Source organism: Fistularia commersonii, chromosome 3, assembly GCF_037954325.1.
Source record: "Fistularia commersonii isolate RoL2024-O1a breed Wild chromosome 3, RoL_Fcom_v1.0, whole genome shotgun sequence".
Lineage (NCBI taxonomy): Eukaryota > Metazoa > Chordata > Actinopteri > Syngnathiformes > Fistulariidae > Fistularia > Fistularia commersonii.
Genome location: NC_141286.1, coordinates 15,874,859 through 15,894,743, shown reverse-complemented (window position 1 = coordinate 15,894,743; position 19,885 = coordinate 15,874,859). Strand labels below are relative to the sequence as shown.

At 41.3% G+C, this 19,885-nt stretch overlaps 1 protein-coding gene across 2 annotated transcripts in view; it reads left to right on the top strand.

Annotated features, from left to right (window-relative positions):
- The first annotated feature begins 212 nt into the window (after positions 1–212).
- Positions 213–19,885, top strand: part of LOC147235661 (uncharacterized) — a 42,336-nt gene continuing 22,663 nt past the window's right edge. For both annotated transcript variants that reach the window (XM_086143803.1, XM_086143804.1), the window contains exons 1-14: positions 213–319; positions 609–668; positions 5,515–5,670; positions 11,447–11,584; positions 11,923–12,036; positions 12,605–12,760; positions 12,896–13,075; positions 13,249–13,371; positions 13,619–13,732; positions 14,303–14,606; positions 14,791–14,906; positions 15,151–15,268; positions 15,407–15,498; positions 15,600–15,750. In XM_086143803.1, the coding sequence (XP_085999929.1) occupies positions 624–668; positions 5,515–5,670; positions 11,447–11,584; positions 11,923–12,036; positions 12,605–12,760; positions 12,896–13,075; positions 13,249–13,371; positions 13,619–13,732; positions 14,303–14,606; positions 14,791–14,906; positions 15,151–15,268; positions 15,407–15,498; positions 15,600–15,750 (1,807 nt within the window). In that variant the 5' untranslated portion in view covers positions 213–319; positions 609–623. The remainder of the gene's footprint in view (positions 320–608; positions 669–5,514; positions 5,671–11,446; positions 11,585–11,922; positions 12,037–12,604; positions 12,761–12,895; positions 13,076–13,248; positions 13,372–13,618; positions 13,733–14,302; positions 14,607–14,790; positions 14,907–15,150; positions 15,269–15,406; positions 15,499–15,599; positions 15,751–19,885) is intronic.

Here is a 19,885-nt window from a genome sequence, read left to right as displayed (position 1 = left end):
GGCTGATAATCATTGAACTGCTATGTACATTTTGAAGTATTTTTCTGCTGTAAGTAACTTTTCCTTACTAACAGTAAGGGAACAACTAACAGTTGATCCTCCCAGCAAAATCGACATATTGTGATGTGATGAATGCCACAGTGTCACAAATATTTATTTTGTATACCTTCCATCATAATTTCAATATTTTGACTTTATTTTGAATTTTGGTAGAGCTCTTAATGTTGCCAGTATCTGCACCAGTGTATTCTCAACTTGGACATTGAGTTTAGTGGTGGATCCATCTAATGGAAAACACAAGGACGTAATTCAAGTTCAGGTATCTGTCTCAGTTTGTCTTATGTGTGTTTTGCAGATTACAAACATGAAATGAACATTTCTATAAAAGGCAGCCAAAATATTTGATTCAAATTGACACTAAATCATGAACAGTCATGATTTAAATTCTTTATCATTTTAACAGAATAAAGATTATGGTAATATCATAACAGAATTGGGACTTCAATATTCAATGTCAAAAAAATTAATCTTTAAAAAGAAAGTAATATTAACAATGTATTGACTTTGAATAGGTGACATATTTCTTGCATCTGTCTGTGTGTTTTTAGACTTAAAGTGAAACCATGTTGAAGTGGTTTTCTGGTGAGGAGGGGGATCATGGGTCTGGGGTAAGTATATGTAGGCTTTTACTTGAGATGATTTGTCACAGGCTGATAAGTGTCTGCTGACCGGGTTGTTGCCTCCTTGCAAAACATAGAGGTGTGTATATATATATATATATATATATATAAATATATATATATATATATATATATATATATACACTGCTCAAAAAAAATAAAGGGAACACTTAAAAAAACACATCCTAGATCTAAATGAATGAAATATTCTTATGAAATACTTTGCTCTTTACACAGTTGAATGTGCTGACAACAAAATCACACAAAAATGATCAATGGAAATCAAATGTATTAACCCATGGAGGTCTGGATTAGGAATCACACTCAAAATTAGTGTGTAAAAACACACTCCAGGCTGATCCAACTTTGATGTAATGTCCTTAAAACAAGTCAAAATGAATCTGTGTTGCTTCCTGAGTGGACACTATGATTTCACAGAAGTGTGATTGACTTGGAGTTACATTGTGTTGTTCAAGTGTTCCCTTTATTTTTTGGAGCAGTATATATATATATCTATATATATATAGATATATATATGTAGATAATACACTCATACATGTATCATAGCTCCGCATAAAATAAAGCAATATGTCAAGCTTCATCTTTTTATGACAATAATCAGAGATTGATTTTTCTCGATTTCCCATTTTCTGGGGGGTCGAACTTAAAAAGAAATGCTTGGAACAAGATCCAGTTTGGCATGTCTCTTGAACTTGACCTCATGAATATTTTAAAATTGAAAAGGCTGCTGACTAAATTTTCTTTGATAAGTGCTCCTCCTTCCGCAGTCATGAAATGTTAACTGGAAAAGAACAATAACTCAGAGTTTTTCCACACTGATTTCTCAAAATAAACTGGTATCTCACATTGGTATTCTCAGACGTTGCCTTCATGGATGGTTTTGGGTTGTTATGTGCTTCCTTAATTCAAGCTGTTAAACTGTCTCACAGGACACCCAGAGAAAACTTGCTCGGCTGATTTATGTTGAGATAGACTGCTGAGCACAGGGCTTTGAAGAAATAATCAGAGCTCAGACTTCGTGTGAGAGGGAATCACTGTTAAATCTTCCACCATCTTACCCTCAATTAGGAAGCCCAAATGCTTATTGTAGTATGAGTTTTCCATGGATACACAATTGCTGCTAAATTGTCCAAATAACTGTTTTCTAATCAGAGGGTGTACATAAAATGCATTGTTTTTCTCACATCTACAAACCTTTATTGGACCATTTTCCCTGCAAATGGTTGGTCCTGTGGACCAGTGTTGCACTATCATCCAGTTACTGTTTATTTTGGTAATAATGGACGGATCATTTCTTCTTCTTCTCGTTTGGCCTTTTCCCTTCAGGGGTCACCACAGCGAATCAACCTTCTCCATCTAACCCTATTCTCTGTATCCTCCTCTCTCACACCAGCTACCGTCATATCTTCTCTCACGACGTCCATAAATCTTCTCCTTGGTCTCCCTCGAGACCTCCTGCCTGGCAGCTCCAATTCCAGCATCCATCTACTGATATATTCACTATCCCTCCTCTGTACATAAAAGTAGCCATCTCAGCCTGACTTCTCTGACCTTCTCTCCAAAACCTCGCACATGTGTTGTACCTCTGATAGACTCATTCCTGATCTTGTCCATCCTGGTCCCCCCCAAAAAGAACCATAGCATCCTTATCTCTGCGACCTCCAGCTCTGCCACCTGTCTTTTCTTCATTGTAACTGTTTCTAGGACATATAGCATCACTGGTGTCACCACTGTCTTGTACACCTTTCCTTTGGTTCTGGCTGATCGTCTTCTATTGCATAGTGTCCCTGACACTTTTCTCCACCCATTACAAGGTGCCTGAACTCGTCTCTTCACCTCTTTTCCACACTCACCGTTGCTCTGGACTGTTGAACCCAAGTACCTGAAATCCTCCAATTTCTTGATCTCCACTCCTTGCCTCATTGTTCCACCAGAGTTCAGCCTGAGTTCCTCTCATTCATATACTCTGTCTTTCTGCGACTAACCTCCATTCCTCTCTTTTCCAGCGCAGACCTCTTCCTCTCTAGATTTTCCTCAACCTGTTCCCTGATCTCACCACAGATCACAACGTCATCTGCAAACATCATTGTCCATGGAGATTCCTGTCTAACCTCATCTATCAGCCTGTCCATCACCACTGCAAACAAGATGGGGCTCAGAGCTGATCCCTGATGGAGTCCCATCTCCACCTTGAACTTCTCGGTCACCCCTACAGCCCACTGCACCAGTGTCTCATAGCTAGCATACATGTACTGCACCAGTCTGACATACTTCTCTGCCACTCCAGATTTCCTCTGGTATTGTACCTGTCATATGCTTTTTCTAGGTCTACAAAACACAATGCAGCTCCCTCTGGCCTTCTCTATACTTTTATATTAGCGTTCTCAAAGCAAAAACTGCATCTATGGTACTCTTTCTTGGCATGTAGCCAAACTGCTGTTCACAAATGCTGACTTCTGCTCTCAGTCTAGTTTCTACTACTCTTTCCCATAACTTCATTGCATGGCTCATCAACTTTATCGCTGGATAGTTGCCGCAATTCTGTACATCCCCCTTATTCTTAAAAAGGGTCACCATCACACTTCACCTCCATTATTCAGGCATGTTCTCACTCTCTAAGATCCTGTCGAATAAACTAGTCAGAAATTCTACCGATGCCTCTCCGAGACACTTCCACACCTCCACGGGTATATCATGAGGACCAACAGCCTTTCCACTCTTCATCCTCTTCAATGCCATCCTCACTTCACTTTTACCAGTCTTTGCTGCTTTGTGGTCTACAATAGTCACCTCTTCTACTCTTGCCTCACTCAAATTTTCCATATCCATCAGCTCTTCAGAGGTACTCTTTCCATCTTCCCATCACTCTTCTAGCATTTGCCAATACATTCCCCTCTCTATCATTTATCACCCTGACCTTTTTTACATCCTTTCCATTTTTATCTCTCTGTTTTGGCAACCTGTATGGATCATTCCCTCCCTCTTTACTATCCAACCGAGCATACAAGTCATTGTACACCCTTTGTTTTGCTTTTGTTACCTCTGTCTTTACCTTATGTTTGATCCCCCTGTACTCCTGTCTGTTCTCTTCAGTCCCCTCAGTGTCCCGCTTCTTCTTTGCTAACTGCTTTCTCTGTATATACCCCTGCACTTCCTCATTCCACCACCAAGTCTCCTTCTCTACTTTCCTTCCAGATGACACACCAAGTACTCTCCTACCGATCTCCCTGATAACACTAGCTGTCTTTGTCCTATCAGCTGGAAGCTCTCCCTGACCACCCAGAGCCTTTCCCAACTCCTTCCTGAAAATACAACACTCCTCCCTTTTAGCTTCCACCACTTTGTCCTCTGCTCTGCCTTTGTCCTCTTGATCTTCCTTGTCACCAGAGTCATCCTACAAGCCACCATCCTATGCTGTTTGGCTATGCTCTCATCTACCACTACTTTGCAGTCGCTGATGTCTTTCAGGTTACCTTGCCTACAGAACATGTAGTCTACCAGCGCACTCCTACCTCCGCTCACAAGCTACCCTCATATCTTTTCTGGAAAAAAGTGTTCACTACAGCCGTTTCCTTCCTTTTTGTAAAATCTACCACCATCTGTCCCTCTGTGTTCCTATCCTGTATACCAGACCTGCCCATCACTTCTTCATCCCCTCTATTGCCTGCACCAACATGCCCATTGAGGTCTGCACCAGTAATCATTCTGTCATCTCTGGGGATATTCTGCATCACTTCATCTAGCTCATTCTAGAACTTCGCCTTCTCCTCAAACTCACATCCCAATTGCGCGGGATAGCCACTAACAACATTGAGCATCACACCTTCAATTTCTTGTTTCAGGCTCATTAGCCTATCTGACATTCTTTTCACCCTCAGAACATTCCTAACAAACTCCTCCTTCAAGATAACTCCCACTCAATTTCTCTTCTTGTCAGTACCATGATAGCACAAATTAAAGCCAACTCCTAAGCTTCTAACCTTTCTACCTTTCCACCCAGTCTCCTGGACACACAGTATATCCACCTTCTCTGGATCATGTCAACCACCTCGCTACCTTTTCCTGTCATAGTCCTGATATTCAAAGTCCCTACTCTCAGTCCAAGACTCTTGCCTTTCCTCCTCCCTCTCTCCTTCCTATAATGCCTTCCTTGTCTCCTACCTTGACCTACAGTAGCCCAGTTTCCATTGGTTCCCTTTAGGTCATAGGTACCAATGGCTGGGGTTTATAACCTGGGCCTCAACCGATCCAGTATGATCTGGGTATTAGGTTTGATTTGCATGTTTGGTTTTTCCCGAAGCAACCCTCTGCTGGATGAAGAAATGGATGAAGCTTTTTGATTATCAAAGGAGAAAAAAAAATCCCTGTAATAATTACATGTCCGTAGAGATATTCAGTTTTATGTTTTTTTTATGTTCATATATATATATATATATATATATATATATATATATATAGTCATTGTCTAATTGCTAGTTATCAAATAATTATTTATTCATCAAATCAACATTTAAGCTCTGATGGTAACATTTTCCTCTGCATATTCTTTTTTCATCTGTTGAATTGAAAGAAATTATAATAATTGAGGATAGCTTTATATGCTATCAATGAAAACAACAATTTGGTGGCTATTTTCACAATAAACTATACACCTAAATACAAAATAATTCATTTGCAACATCTACAATGATATGACACACAATGACAGAGTATCACTAAATGTATTCAGATCTTTAGGACAAACTTGCTGTCATTTCACATATCTATCGATCTTTTACAAGATGATCACCATCCTCTTCCTTTCTCTCTGCAGGGCCCAGGCTCTCCCACAGGAGCTGCAGCTGGTGATGAGGTTGCAATGGCAGAGCTGCTAGAACGACTGGCCCAAACAGAGCAGCTAGTCTCTCAGCTAAAAGAGATGATCCGGGAGAAGGATGCAGCTCTTCTTTCCAAAGATGAGCAAATCAAGGTACCATCCGTCTATGATTTTTCTTGTTTATTTATTTCAAGTATATGCCTATATGAATGCATTAATGTTGTGGAGGTCCCACAACATTCATCACTTAATTTAATTACTTATGGCTCATACTATGATCTTTGCTAATTCTACACTGAAATAATACTTCTTTTGTATGCTGAAATTATACTTTTTTTTGTTATTGTATCATTTTTTTCATTGGTATTTTGAAAATATTGTAAACCACAATGTCCCTAACAGTTTTCCCCTGCCTGGACGTGGGTAGCCGGGGCCTGTGTCCTGAAGTCAGGCCCAGGGGCGGGACTCAGTGGTGAGCACCTGGTGGCTGGGGCTTCACCCATGGGGCTCAGCTGGGCACAGCCCAAAGGATTGACATGGGTCCCTCTTCCCCTGGTCTCACCACCCTCAGGAAGGGGGGTTGGGTGCAATGTGAGCTGGGCAGTGGCCGGAGCAGGGGACATTGGCGGTCCGATCCTCAGCTGCAGAAGCTGGCTCTTGGGACATGGAATGTAATCTCTCTGGCGGGGAGGGAGCCTGAGCTGGTGTGCAAGGCTGAGAGATTCCGCCTAGATATAGTCGGACGCATCTAGACGCACAGCGTGGGGTCTGGAACCAGGCCTCTCAAGAGGGGCTGGATACTTTTTTACTCTGGTGTTGCCCATGGTGAGAGGCATTGGGCAGAGGGTGGCCATATTGATTTCCCCCCTTCTCAGTGCCTGTACGTTGGGGCTCAGCCCGGTGAACAAAAGGGTCGCCTCCCTTCGGGTGGGGGGGGGGGGGGGGGGGGGGGACTGGTTCCGACTGTTTGTGGCTATGTACCCAACAACAGTTCAGTTTACCCACCCTTCTTTGGGTCCCCAGAGGGGCTGCTAGAGAGCGCTCATAGAGAGTGCAACTTGGAATGACGTGCTTTGGAGGAACAACCCCCTTGATCTGTACCCGAGTGGTGTTTTGTTATCAGACTTCTGAGCTTGTAAGGGATTGTCTATAATGAACACCATGATCAGGCATAAAGGTGTCCCTATGTGTATTTGGGAACAATGCACCTGAGGCCCCAGTTCTTTGATCAAGCTGGTGGTTGTGTCATTGGACTTGCAGCCGCATGTCCTGGACAATCAGGTGAAGAGAGGGGTGGGGCTGTCAACTGATCACCACCTGGTGGTGAGCCTGCTTCGATGTTGGGAAGGATGCGGGTCAGACCTAGCAGAGCCAAATGTAACGTGAGGGTCTGCTGGGAATGTCTGGCAGAGTCCTCTGTCAGAAGGAGTTTCAACTCCCACCTGCAGGAGAGCTACAAACATGTCCCCAGGGAGACGGGGGACAATGAGTACAAAAGGGCCATGTTCCATGCATCAATTGGTGTGGACAGACCAGAGCTGCGGCCATAAGGTGGTCGGGGCCTGTCAGGGCAGCAGCCCTCAAACTTGCTGGTGGAACCCAGTGTTGAGGAATGCTGTCAAACTTAACAAGGCGTACTTCTGAGACCTCCTGAACCCTGTTGAAATGCCCTCCAATGAGGAAGCAGAGCAGGGGAACTCTGGAGAAGACACACCTATTTCTGGGGCTGAAGTTGCTGAAGCAGTCAAGAAACTATTCAATAGCTGTGCCACGGGGCTGGATGAGGTCCACACTGGGTTCCTCCAGGCTCTGGATGCTGTAGGGCTGTCCTGGCTGACACGCCTCTGTCGCATGGCGTGGATGTCGGGGTCAGTGCCGCTGGACTGGCAGACCAGGGTGGGGATTCCCCTTTTTAAAAAGGTGGGATCGGGTCAAACCACCAGGGTGTGCTCTAACTACAGGGGGATCAGCCTCCCTAGAAAGGTCTACTCAGCAGGGCTGGAGAAGAGGGTCCACTGGCTTGTTAAACCTCATATCCAGGAGGAGCACTGTGGTTTTCATTGTGGTCATGGAACAGTGGGCCAACTCTATACCCTTGGCAGGGTCTTCGAGCAGGCATGGGTGGTTGCCCACCAGTCTGCATGTGTTGGTTCGATCTGGAGAAGGCATTCGACCATGTCCCGCAGGCAATCCTGTGAGGGGTGCTTTGGGAGTATGGGGTACCAAACTCCGCACAGGGCTGTTCGTACAGGGCTGTTCGGTCCCTGTACGATCGTGTCGGAGCTTGGTCCGCATTGCTTATATTTAGTTGGACCTGTTTCCAGTGAGGGTTGGACTCCGCCAGAACTGCCCTTTGTCACCGATTCTGTTCATAACTTTTATAGACAGAATTTTGAGGTACAGCCAGGGTGTTGAGGGGATCCGGTTTGGTTGCCGCAGGATCGAGTCTCTGCTTGTTGCAGATGATGTGGTTATGTTGGCCTTGTCAGGCTATGAACTCCAGCTCTCACTGGAGTGGTTTGCAGCCGAGTGAAGTGGTTGGGATGAGACCATGGTGCTCAACTGGAAATGGGTGGAATGCCCACTCTGGGTCGGGGAAGAGGTCCTGCCTCAAGTGGAGGATTTTAAGTATCATGGGGTCTTGTTCACAATTGAGGGAAGGATGGAGTGAGAGATCGACAGCTGGTTCAGTGTGGCGTCTGGAGTAATGCGAATTCTGTCACCTATGATCTGTAAATTTCTGTTCTTTATTTATTGATTTATTACAATTCTTGGTCCACTGTATTTTTAAAAATACTATATGATGTTTCTTGGAACATCATAGTGCTGTTTTCATGGTTTGAATTTATTTTTAGACTAGTTTGATGTGTAATACCCAGTCTACTAAACCTCTTTATATCCTTTTTTGTTGGCCTTTAAGGCTCCTTATAGTTATTCACCAAGCTGTTTTCTGCTGGATCCATTAAGCCATTAATCTCCCAAGGTTTGCTATTCCGAAATAGAGACAGCAGGATTCGGAGTCAGCCATTATGGATAGGATGCGTAACGCCACATCTCGGGACACAGCGCCTAAGTTCCTGTACTCATGAGCTTACATTCTGTATTCATTTATTTGTTGCTGGGGGTGTGGACATTGATTAGAAATATTTTTTTATTTATTTAACAGTAAAAGCATAAAAAGGAAATCATTAATATACGGTAATTTCAGGACTACAAGCCGTTACAAATGCTTTGAACACTGCGGCTTAGACAGTGACGCGATTATTTATGGTTTTTTGGGGGGGCTAACGAGCTTCATGCTGCCAAAACATTTAGCCTCGTCACATCGGCCCAATGAAATTACCGTGAAATTCTGAGGCTGTTCAATTCTGACACTGAAGAGGACGACTTTAATGGATTTAGTGCGCAGAAGGAAGACAAAGATAGCAATCAGCTTGAGTAGGACAAAGCGGACATAGAAAATGGATGGATGGACTTTTCCTAGTGTTATTTATTAATCATCTTTTTCATTAGCCGTGTTACAAGCACTGTTTGGAAAATAGCATTTGCAATACATATTTGTATGTTAATTAAAAGTTTAACTTTTTTCTGTGTAAATATCGCATGTCACAACATGGATACCTGCGGCTTATAGATGAGTATATTTAGTAGAACATATATATGTACAAATTTATGCTTATTTATGTACACATATATCTATTCATTTATTTTTAGCCAGTGCAGCTTATATTCAGGTGAGCTATTAGTGTGTGTGTGTGCGTGTGCGTGCATGTGTGCGTGTGCATGTGTTTGTGTGTGTGTGTGTGTGTGTGTGTGTGTGTGTGTGTGTGTGTGTGTGTGTGTGTGTGTGTGTGTGTGTGTGTGTGTGTGTGTATGTGTGTATGTGTGTGTGTGTGTGTGGGTCACAAATGTAATTTTTGCAGGTTTGCCTTGAACTTCTCTGTTACACCTATAGCTTACCAGACCAGTCTCACAGCTAGCATACATGTCCTGCACCAGTCCAACATACTTCTCTGCCATTCCAGATTTCCTCATACAATATGAGAGTTCCTTTCTCCTTATTCTTAAAAGTGGTTCCTTATTCTTAAAAATGGTCACCATCACACTTCTTCTCCATAGTTTAGGCATCTTCTCACTTCATCTCCATTACTCAGGCATCTTCTCACTCTCTAAGATCTTGTTGGAGAAAGTAGTCAGAAAGGGTCCCACTGCATCTCGTAGACACTTCCACACCTCCACAGGAATATCATGAGGAACAACAGCCTTTCCACCCCTCGTCCTCTTCAATGCCTTCCGTAATTCACTTTTACTAATCTCTGCTACTTTCTGGTCTACAATAGTCACCTCTACCACCCTTGCCTCTCTTTCATTTTCCATGTTTCTCAGCTCTTCAGAGTACTCTTTCGATCTTCCCATTACTCTTCGAATCTGTCAATACATTTCCCTCTCTATCCTTAATCACCCGGATCTGTTATACATCTTTTCCATTGTTATTTCTCTGTTTCGCCACCCTGTATTGATCATTCTCTCCCCCCTACTGTCCAACCGAGCATACAAGTCATCGTAGGCTCTTTGTTTTGCCTTCGCTACCTCTATCTTTACTTTACATTATATCTCCCTGTACTCCTGTCTGTTCTCTTCAGTCCTCTCAGTATCTCACTTCTTCTTTGCTAACTGCTTTCTCTGTTTATACTCCTGCACTTTCTCATTCCACCACCAAGTCTCCTTATCTACTTTCCTTCCAGATGACACACCAAGTACTCTCCTATCTGTCTTCCTGATCACAGAGTGATCACAGACTCTGGATGGTCAGGGAGAGCGTGACCACCCAGAGCCTTTCTCAACTCCTCCCTAACAACCATACAACACTCCTCTCTTTTCAGCTTCCACCACTTTGTCCTCTGCTCTGCCTTTGTCCTCTTGATCTTCCTTGTCACCAGTCATCCTATAAGCCACCATCCTGTGCTGTTTGGGTATGCTCTCATCAACAACTACTTTGCAGTCACTGATGTCTTTCAGGTTACCTCGTCTACATAACATGTAGTCTACCAGCGTGCTCCTACCTCTGCTCATAAGTTACCCTATGTTCCTATCTTTTCTGGAAAAAAGTGTTCACTACAACCATTTCCATCTTTTTTGGGAAATCTACCAACATCTGGCCCTCTGCATTCCTATCCTGTATACTAAATCTGCCCATCACTTCCTCATCACCTCTATTGCCTGCACCAATATGCCCATTAAAGTCTGAACCTATTACCGCTCTCTCATCTCTGGGTATATTATTCTGCATCACTTCATTTTACTCATTCAACAACTTCTCCTCTAACTCACATTCCTCCTATGAGGCATAGCCACCAACAACATTGAGCATCACACCTTCAATTTGTTTCAGATTCATAAGTCTGTCTGACATTCTTTTTACCTCCAGAACATTTTTAACAAACTCCTTCAAGATTACTCCCACTCCATTTCTCTTCTTGTCAGTGCCATAATAGTACAACTTGAAACCTACTCCTAAGCTTCTAGGACTGGCTCAGGGAGACACTGGCCCGTGCCCCCCTCCGAGGCTGGCTTGGGGAAACACCGGCCAGTGCCGCCCTGAGGCTGCATTATCTATTTAGATAGATTACTTATTTTTATTGTGGGAGCAAAAGTGCTTCGAACAGCACCCACCTTGGGAAGACAACTCAAACATCAGACTTAAATGTATGGCTGTTTATGTTTTAAAAATTTTGAATGTTTCATTAAGTATCTCAACTTGGTGGCCCTGACCTTTTTGGTCCAGCTTTTTTCTGCTATTGGCTGACTGGTCAGCTTTATCAGTTATTGGAGTGAGTGTACCTCCAAATGGTTTGAATCACAAGATGGAGTTTTGGTAAAAGGCTCCAGGAGTCGAGTAAAGACTTAGCAGATATTATCTGTGACTCAGGTCGAGAAGGAGACATGTGAGGCAAAACTGTCAAAGCTGCGTCTCCAGAACAAGGCCAAGGTGACATCACTTACCACACAGCTGGAGGAGTTAAAGAAGCAGCACAGCAGTCCAGATACACCAAAACACAGCAGGAGAGTAAGCAAGTCCATCTTTAAATATAAATATTTAAATACCATCAGTAGATAAATTGCTTTTGGTTCATCTTATTTTATCAGTCATTGTTATTTGATGTCAATATGCAGGAAGCATATTTACTGAATGGAAATCCATTCACTTACATTTTAGAACTTTATTTTACCCTTTTCCAAGCTCTGTTTTGTGCCATCAAAGCAAATTGCCTACTCTTGAAATCCATGTGCTTACTGAGTTAAGGGGTGGTGAATGTCAACCTCTTTATGTTAGGAAATGTTTTATGCATCCAGCATTTGTATTAATTGGACAAATCACCATTCTGCCCTGTCCTGTCCCTGCAGGGGGCATCTGAGGGAGGAGACCAAGCCAACCGGGGCAAGATTGTCTTGCTTAAGAAGAAGGTTGAAGAGCTGGAACAAAATCTTGCTCAAAAAGAGAAGGAACTGGAAAAGAAGGTTAGAATGTCCTAGTATTACATTGATAGTGAAGCAGGAACCATTTTACTACACTCAAAACATAGGTGGAAATTGTTTTAAATCATCAAATATATTCAAGTATCAATTTAAGTAATAACAAATTGATTTCACATCAACTCCTAGTTAAACATAACAATATGTACTGTACATTGAAAGGTCATGACTGTCAATGACCAAAATTGCAGTTTAAGGGTAAAATCCAACAAATAATTCTTTTTTCAAGCAAACATGATTTTTTGACTCTTGAAGGGTGTTAAAGCAAGTAGTTTAAAATTTTCATAATTTTTTTTATTCTAGTATGATTTGTTTCCAAAGTCTTCCCGGGCAAGTAATAAAATCAAATCAGTCTTTTCTACATTTGCTAGCCATGATGTGACTGTCTTTTTAATCACAAAAAGAACTTATTCTACAATTTTAAAACTAAAAAAGTACCTGTGAGTAATTTGGTTGTCCTATTTTCAGTAATTAATGTAATTAGACTAAAACCACCTCTGAAGCTAGTTTCTATGTATTTTTTTTTCTCATTTGTCCACCTTTTTTTCTTCAGGAAAAAGAGGTAGAGTCTCAACGACAGCGAGGCGAGGAGATGGATGCGATGCTGACTGAGAAGAGCAGGAAGTTGGCAGATAAGGAGGCTTACATCATCCACTTGCAAACAGCGACGGCAGCAGTTCAACCCTTCCCCCCTGCATCACATGAAAAGGTCAAAGACATTCAGATAATGTTGTGTCAATTTTGTTGCACACCGCTTTTATAAAAATGTATTTAGCCATTATATCCGTTTTCTGAGATCTGATCATGTATATCTTTGGGACTCAATCATTCTTTACCTTCTCAGGTGACAGAAGAGGGCGGGGCAATGCAGGAGCTCCAGCTGCTTGTGCAAAACCTTACCAAGAAGGTAGGAGAGTCAGAGGAGCGCTACAGTTTACTCCAGGAGCAGACAGACAGCCTTAAAGAGCTCCTGGCTACAGAGAAGGAGCAGTACATCCAGAAAGAGAGCATGTACAAGCAGAATGTAAGTTTTTTTTAATACCATAGACATGGAAAGCACTAACGCATTGTTTAAAAAAACCCAAACAAACAGGGATTGTAATTATATTAGCCAGGCATACCTCTTATAAGGACTTTTTGAAATTGTTGTTCAGGTCCTTTTCATTGGTGTCTATGATGCTTTGTGTTCTGTTATAGATCCAGACATTTAAAGACATAATTCTCCAGAAGGATAACCAGCTGACAGAGATTAACCAGATGCATGAACAGGAGCTCTTCAAGCTAGCTGCAAAATCTGATGCCAGTGCTGACCTTGAGCAGGTTAAGAAGAACCCCAAACCTCTGTTATTTAGTACAACTTCCCATGTTTGTTCTTTTTGATGGTGAAATTTTGTCACTTGTTATTTATGCTCAGCAGAAACTGATGAAATTTTACTGCAGAGTTCACTCTGGCTCTTGCATTTGGCTTTGGAAGTTCAATCAACCGTGTGGCAGTGGGATCTGGTTTTTATAATCTTATCACCATGACTTTCTGAAGTTAGTCTTTTTTCTCTGATTTCTCCCAAAGCTTTTAAAAGCTTTAAAACAAAAGCTTCATGAAAAGGAGGAAGTCCTGCTGGGTAAAACCCAGGTCATTGATGTTCTCCAAGGCGAGGTGGATGGCAGGGACCAGCAGATAAAGGTCAGGAAACATTTCTGCTACTTTTTTAAATACTAATTTCTTCTCTAATTGCTCCTGGTGCTAAATTATGGGTGTTAGCGAATTTATCATGGTGATAAATAAATGTATTCAAAGCTTTCCTTTTAAATTTTTTTTGTTGTTTGATCAGATTTTTTGTCTTTTCCTGCTTTGTTCGATCAATCTGTCATATAAGAAAAAAAGTTTACAACAGTAGAGGTGTGTTCAGCCACAAAAAAAACAATGGGTAGCTGTCGCTCTAAAAAAGAGCCACATCTCAGCGCTTTTTTACAGAATAATATATCAGTATTGGAGGGCTAGATGGATCCTGAGAACACACTAGACAAGTCCGTGAAGAGTACCTCTTTAAAAGGATGACAGCCTCTTACACAGTCTATTTATCTGATATGATAATCAAAGTTTTCTTGCATCCCCACATATTCCAGTCTTCCAGATGCATTTCTGTTTATTTAATAATTTCCCATATTATCTAATACCTAGTGTTTCACCTTTTTCTATCTAGATCAGCCCTGTGACCTTTTTTAAGTGCTGCAGTCTTCACTCTACCCACAGGAGCTTAAGGAGCGACTGTGGAGGCAACAAGTTGAACGAGAGAGCCTGGAATCGAAGATGGAGGCGGAGAAACATGTGATGCGAGCGCAGGTTCGTGACCTGATGGAGAAGCAGCAGGCAGAGGTGCAGCGATTAACTGAGCAGCATCAAGCACTGATGGCCGACACCCAGCAGAATCTCCAGGGGCAGTTGGATGCACTTAGAAGGGCTGCAGAAGCAGCTCCATCTGCCTGTCAGGAAACCTCAGGTGCTGAAAACCTGCCTGCTGATTCTGCCTCCATTCAAAGGATAACTGAGTTGGAAGGTTAGTGGAAGAAATTTCATAGTGAAGAAGAGCTCATTACCTAACTAAACATAAGTTCTGATGTCATGCTGTTTCCAGTTCAACAGATTCTAATCTACATCCCAAGTTATGTATTTTGGGTTTTTGTCTGTAAAATTTTCTGTCCACATGTCATAACCATTTATCTATCTTTATTTGTATGCAGCCCAGACAAAACAAAAGATAGACGAGGCCAGTAGATCAGAGGCCAAGTTCCTGAAAATGAAAGCCTGGTCAAAATCACGTATCAGACAGTTGGAGGAGGAATTAAAGAAAAGCCAAGTGAGATGCCTTACTATAATTTATAGCAATTCCTATGTTCTTTGTTTTTGAAAATGCAAGAAACATAACTGATGTTATTTGTACCTTCACACAAAAATGAACTGATTTTGATGAGAGTCGTTAAAAAATTTAGGGTTAAAAGCAACTCTTGCACTCAAGGTTTTATACAACGTTTAAGTTATTAAAACACAACTTATACATGAAAGACAGTTCCTTGGAACAGTGATTTCTTTTTCCACTAAAGGCTGGAATTGCCCCACCTGACATGACTACCCTAAGGAGTCGTGTCACGGCTCTGGAGGTGGAGAGAGAGGAAAACCTTTGGAAGGTTGAACATTTCGATGAGCTCAAAGCAAAGAGCGGTGAGTTTTTTTTTTGTTCGGTTTTTGTTGGATTTTTTTCTAATTCATTCTTATGTTAGAATTACATAAGACAAAAACATTAATTCTTGTCATAAAATGAATAAGTTTCCCTCTGAAAGTTGCGTCTATCCCCGCTAGACATGCTGGAGGCTAAGCTGGTGGTGTACGAGGAACAACAGAGGACATTACAAGCTGAGCTGGAGCAGTTTACCAAAAGGGCTACTTCTCAGGTTACAGATTCAGGATGTCTTTCTAAAGTGGCTCAGACTTTTGTCCCCAGATGTTTGGCGCTTAATTTTTCCCTGATTCTTACATTTCCCTCCGGTGATAGGCAAGCGAGTCGGGCAGTGCAGATGACACTCAAAGCCAGGTCTTGGAGTGGCAGGAGATGGTGGCTGAGGCAGTCAGTGCCAGGGACCGTGCCAGGGAAGAGAAGGCGGCCATGACTTTACGCATTAACCACATGGAGGAAGAACGAGAGGGTAAGGCCCTTGCAAGAGGATGAAAGAGTTTCATTCGAAGGCCTTGTTGACTGAACACTTGGATTGTACCTCATTAAGCGTAAGGTTCAGTTATTCAGATGGTGGGAAAAAACATTGCATTTTGGTACACATATCTTCTTGGAAAATCCATCAAGCTCTCCAAGAATAGGTCAATGACATTACGTAGAAATTCCTTTCTTTCTAAATATCAAGCTGAGGTGTCTGTTTCCAGCTCACTATAGTTTGGTTAAGGCATTGCCATGTTTAGAAAATGGAAGAGGCAACATCAGTTCTCAGCAAATAAGCTGAGAACTGCGATAGTTAACCTGTATTTCTTATGATCTAAATAAGGGGAAGTCCAAAGATAAAACACCATCTTAAAAAACCATATCATCACAATAGCTGTACAGCATTTTAACAAATTATAATGGTATAAATCCTATTTTCTTTAGTTTTTTGGTTTTAATACTTTGGTTCTTTCCTCCTAAAATAATCGTACCATAGATATTTCTGTGGTGGGTTAGCAGGCCTGTGACCATTATGAAGGGGGACCAGAACAGACTCCCATGTCTGAGTGTGAGGCAGGATGTCACAGCATCACATTAATACTGATATATCATGACAAGGGAGGGGGTATGAAATTCCATCTCTGTTGTTTTTTTTTTCCAGGATGAACTTTTTTTTCCTGACAAGGTACATCAGTTAGTCTTCTGCTGGTGGCAATTCCAGATACTATGTGGTACATGTTTTTTTCCCCAGGAGCAAATAAAGCCAGGCAGCTTTGAAGTGACATCGAACTTTGCAGGTTGACATTGATAAATAAGTGCTCTGGAAAAACAGCTGAGTTATCTTTACCAATCCCATTGGAGTGGCAATGGTAGCTAGATTATATTTTTTCCCTCACTTTACAATTAGCCGTTGCAATTTTGAGCTAATTCCAGTAAGATTCATGTGACCAAACTGCAGCAGTAGACAGATGCTGCAGGCAATCAATTGTAAACAAGGCATTCACAGTTCAATTTTCAATGCTAATGGTCCCTTCAAGTTACTACAGACAAATTTATGTATGATTTAATTTCCAAATAACATCTTGGCCAGAAATCACATCCATTCTATGATGTTATACCTCTTTTCATTTCATCATTTTGGGGGCTGTTAGGGAATTATGCCATGGTATATTGAGAGGTGTTTGTAATTGGTCTGTCTTGTTTTATAGTTTGATATACACCTCTGACACCTCTGAGTATAACCAAATATAATTCAGTAAACCCCAATGCACCAATAGCTGTAAATATCACCTTTAATTTCACCCTAACACCCCCAGCAACAACCTCCACCATGTTTTGTATAAGAGATTTCCTTTTTGTTTTGCTGTTTGCCACGTGTCCTCTGTTGTCTGACTGAACATTTTTTCTTCTTCATTACCCCCCCCAATCCTCTTCATGGGGAGCATTTGCTCCAACCTGTGCTGCCTCCCATCTCGTGGGCCTCCCCTTCCAGCACCTGCTCCAGGGATGGGAGTAGTCAAACAGAACAGTTTCCCATCAGTTTTGTGCATGCAGGCTCCTCCACCCTTCCAGTGGAGCCCATGCTCACTGTACTGCATGTAGCTTCCCTGAGCCTTGCCTTTCATTTGGGTGAGCTGCAGGCAGCACAGTGACAGGCTCTACATTTGAGTCTGCTGTTCCCCAACCCCTTTTCTGGTGTTGTTTCTTTCTTTCCTTTTTTCATACCTTCCTGTTTTCCTGTCTCGTAGTCTTTTTTTCTCCTCCTATTTTTGTTGTGGCCACAAAAGAATCTAGAAATAATACACTGAAATCACAGAACACCAGATTTATTCAAACTTCCATTTTCTTGTATCATGGTATACTAACCTTTGAGAGAGAACTAACGCTTGTGCCAGCTCCCAGCTTGACAGGTGTCATTAAATGCCAAGCAATGTAGCTGTTTATACAGAATTTAGTCAGACATATATATATATCTTTTTATATGTGTGTGTGTGTGTGTGTGTGTGTGTGTGTGTGTGTGTGTAGGGAATTTGGATACACAATTTGCTGTCTAATTCTGTGCTAAAAGGACATAAGTCAATTTTTTTACAGAATGATTGATCTGTAATTGAAATGGTGAAAACCACACTTAACTCACTGCACAATTTGAAGTCTTCAAAGCATTGGTAAGGGGATTGACCAAGATCTTTATTTTCCGGGAGCCAGTGTTGACAGTGTTAGTCAATAAAGCTGATATTTTCCTTTAACATTCAGATTCTGAGAGTGTTATGCAATAAACCTGAAGACAAACACAATGCTGTCTTCAGATACAAATACCAATAACAGGATTTTTTGTGAATCAGAAAGGGGGGAAAAATATATGTCGTCAAATTTTTAATACCATGCAATTCATGACATCACTTTGAAAAGTGTTTTCTTTCTTATTTTTATACATGGGGTTATGACACTTGATTTTTCCTTTAATGAAAAAGCGGGTCATCCTCCACTGACCTTAGAAAATTGGTCTCTTCACAGTGGTGTTCCTGTTATATGGTGGGCTGAGGTGATGAGGGTGATGGTGAATCACAAAAGGCTTTTTTTTTTTTTTTGTTTTGTTTTTTTTTTAGGCCACCCAATATGCTATATTACTGTTAACAAGTCAGGGCCTCTTGGTCATTACAAACATGAATAGTCAACACATAATCTTATCATAAAATGTTATATTAAAGCTTCCTTATTTAGTTATATTAAAGCTTACTATAATGTGCTACTTGTATCCTTGAACAAATTGCTATCCTCCCCTCTGATCATCTACCTATTTAATACATGTTCTAATGTATACAATATAAAATTTCCACACTATTCTCCAAATCATTTGGTTAATGGCCTTTTTCATTAGTTATATCTGTTGATTTTGATTAAATTCAGCTACAACTGAACTCAATTTGAATACAAAACAAAAGCACTAATTCAAAGCCACTGTGGAAATGGTCACTTTTTATAAAAATCTGTTAAAGTTAATTTGCCACCAGAGGTCTATTGGACCAGGTGTCTCTATCTATTACCCTCTGTGGTTTCCAAAATCTATAAGCTTTGCCAATGACCTACACTTTAGCTTTCATCTGTATAATTCCTCTTGTCATCTTTTGGGGGGTTTTAATTGATGTGGTGTACAGTAGTCACATACACTTACTTGAGTATGTTTTTTAATGTCAATTTCAAGTGCTTCTAAAATAAGAGAAAAAAAAGATAGCTGGTTATGTGATACAGAGAGTACTCCAATGTGACGTACAGATTGCATGCTTCCTGCTTATTAAGTCAAATGTTGTCCAGATTAATTCTTGTAAGGTCTTGTAAACAGTATCTAAATACATTTGGACTGCACTTTTACTCCCAACTACCATCATATGCTTTCTTTTGCTGCTTTTATGAGAAATTCAATGTACAGGTCTTCTAAATAGAGCCTGTGTCTGCTTTTCCTTGCTTTTACACTAAGTCCACACTGACCACCACTGCTTAACTTACTGGTTTTTCCATTCTCCCTCTTTTTCTGCACCACCCCTTGCTTTCAGCTATCCATCCCTGCCTCCCCTACACATAAGCCTGTTATCACAAAACAGATGGGAATACATTTTATACATCCTTATCAATTTGGCATTTTCCTGTTTCCATCCTATCCTGCTTAATAATTTGGATCAAACCGAAAGCCACCAAAGAATCTATTCACATCTGAACCTACCTGGTCTTCTACTAAATAGCTGTCTGGTCTCGCTGTTAAGGACAGTGATCAAAAAAATTTGACTGAGAATAAAAACCTGCGCTTTCCTCCCACAACTACTTTTACTCTCTGTCTCCCACGTTTGAATGCAGTCTGTTTTTCATTTGCAATGCAAATTAGATGTGCATGGCTCTGAACCGAATGTGCTTTTGTAAATGTCTGCATACTTCAGATGAATTTAAAAGTGCATACATATCAGGAGTAACTCTTCTTTATCTATTTTCATTCTACCTAGTCTGTCTACATACTTTGCCTATTGCTGCATTCACTTTGGAATTGAAAATCATTTGCTTTGTAAGACGTTTTGTTTGTGCTGTTTAAACGTGTCTCTTCGTCACCATCACCAAAGCCACCAAACGCCATCTGTGCC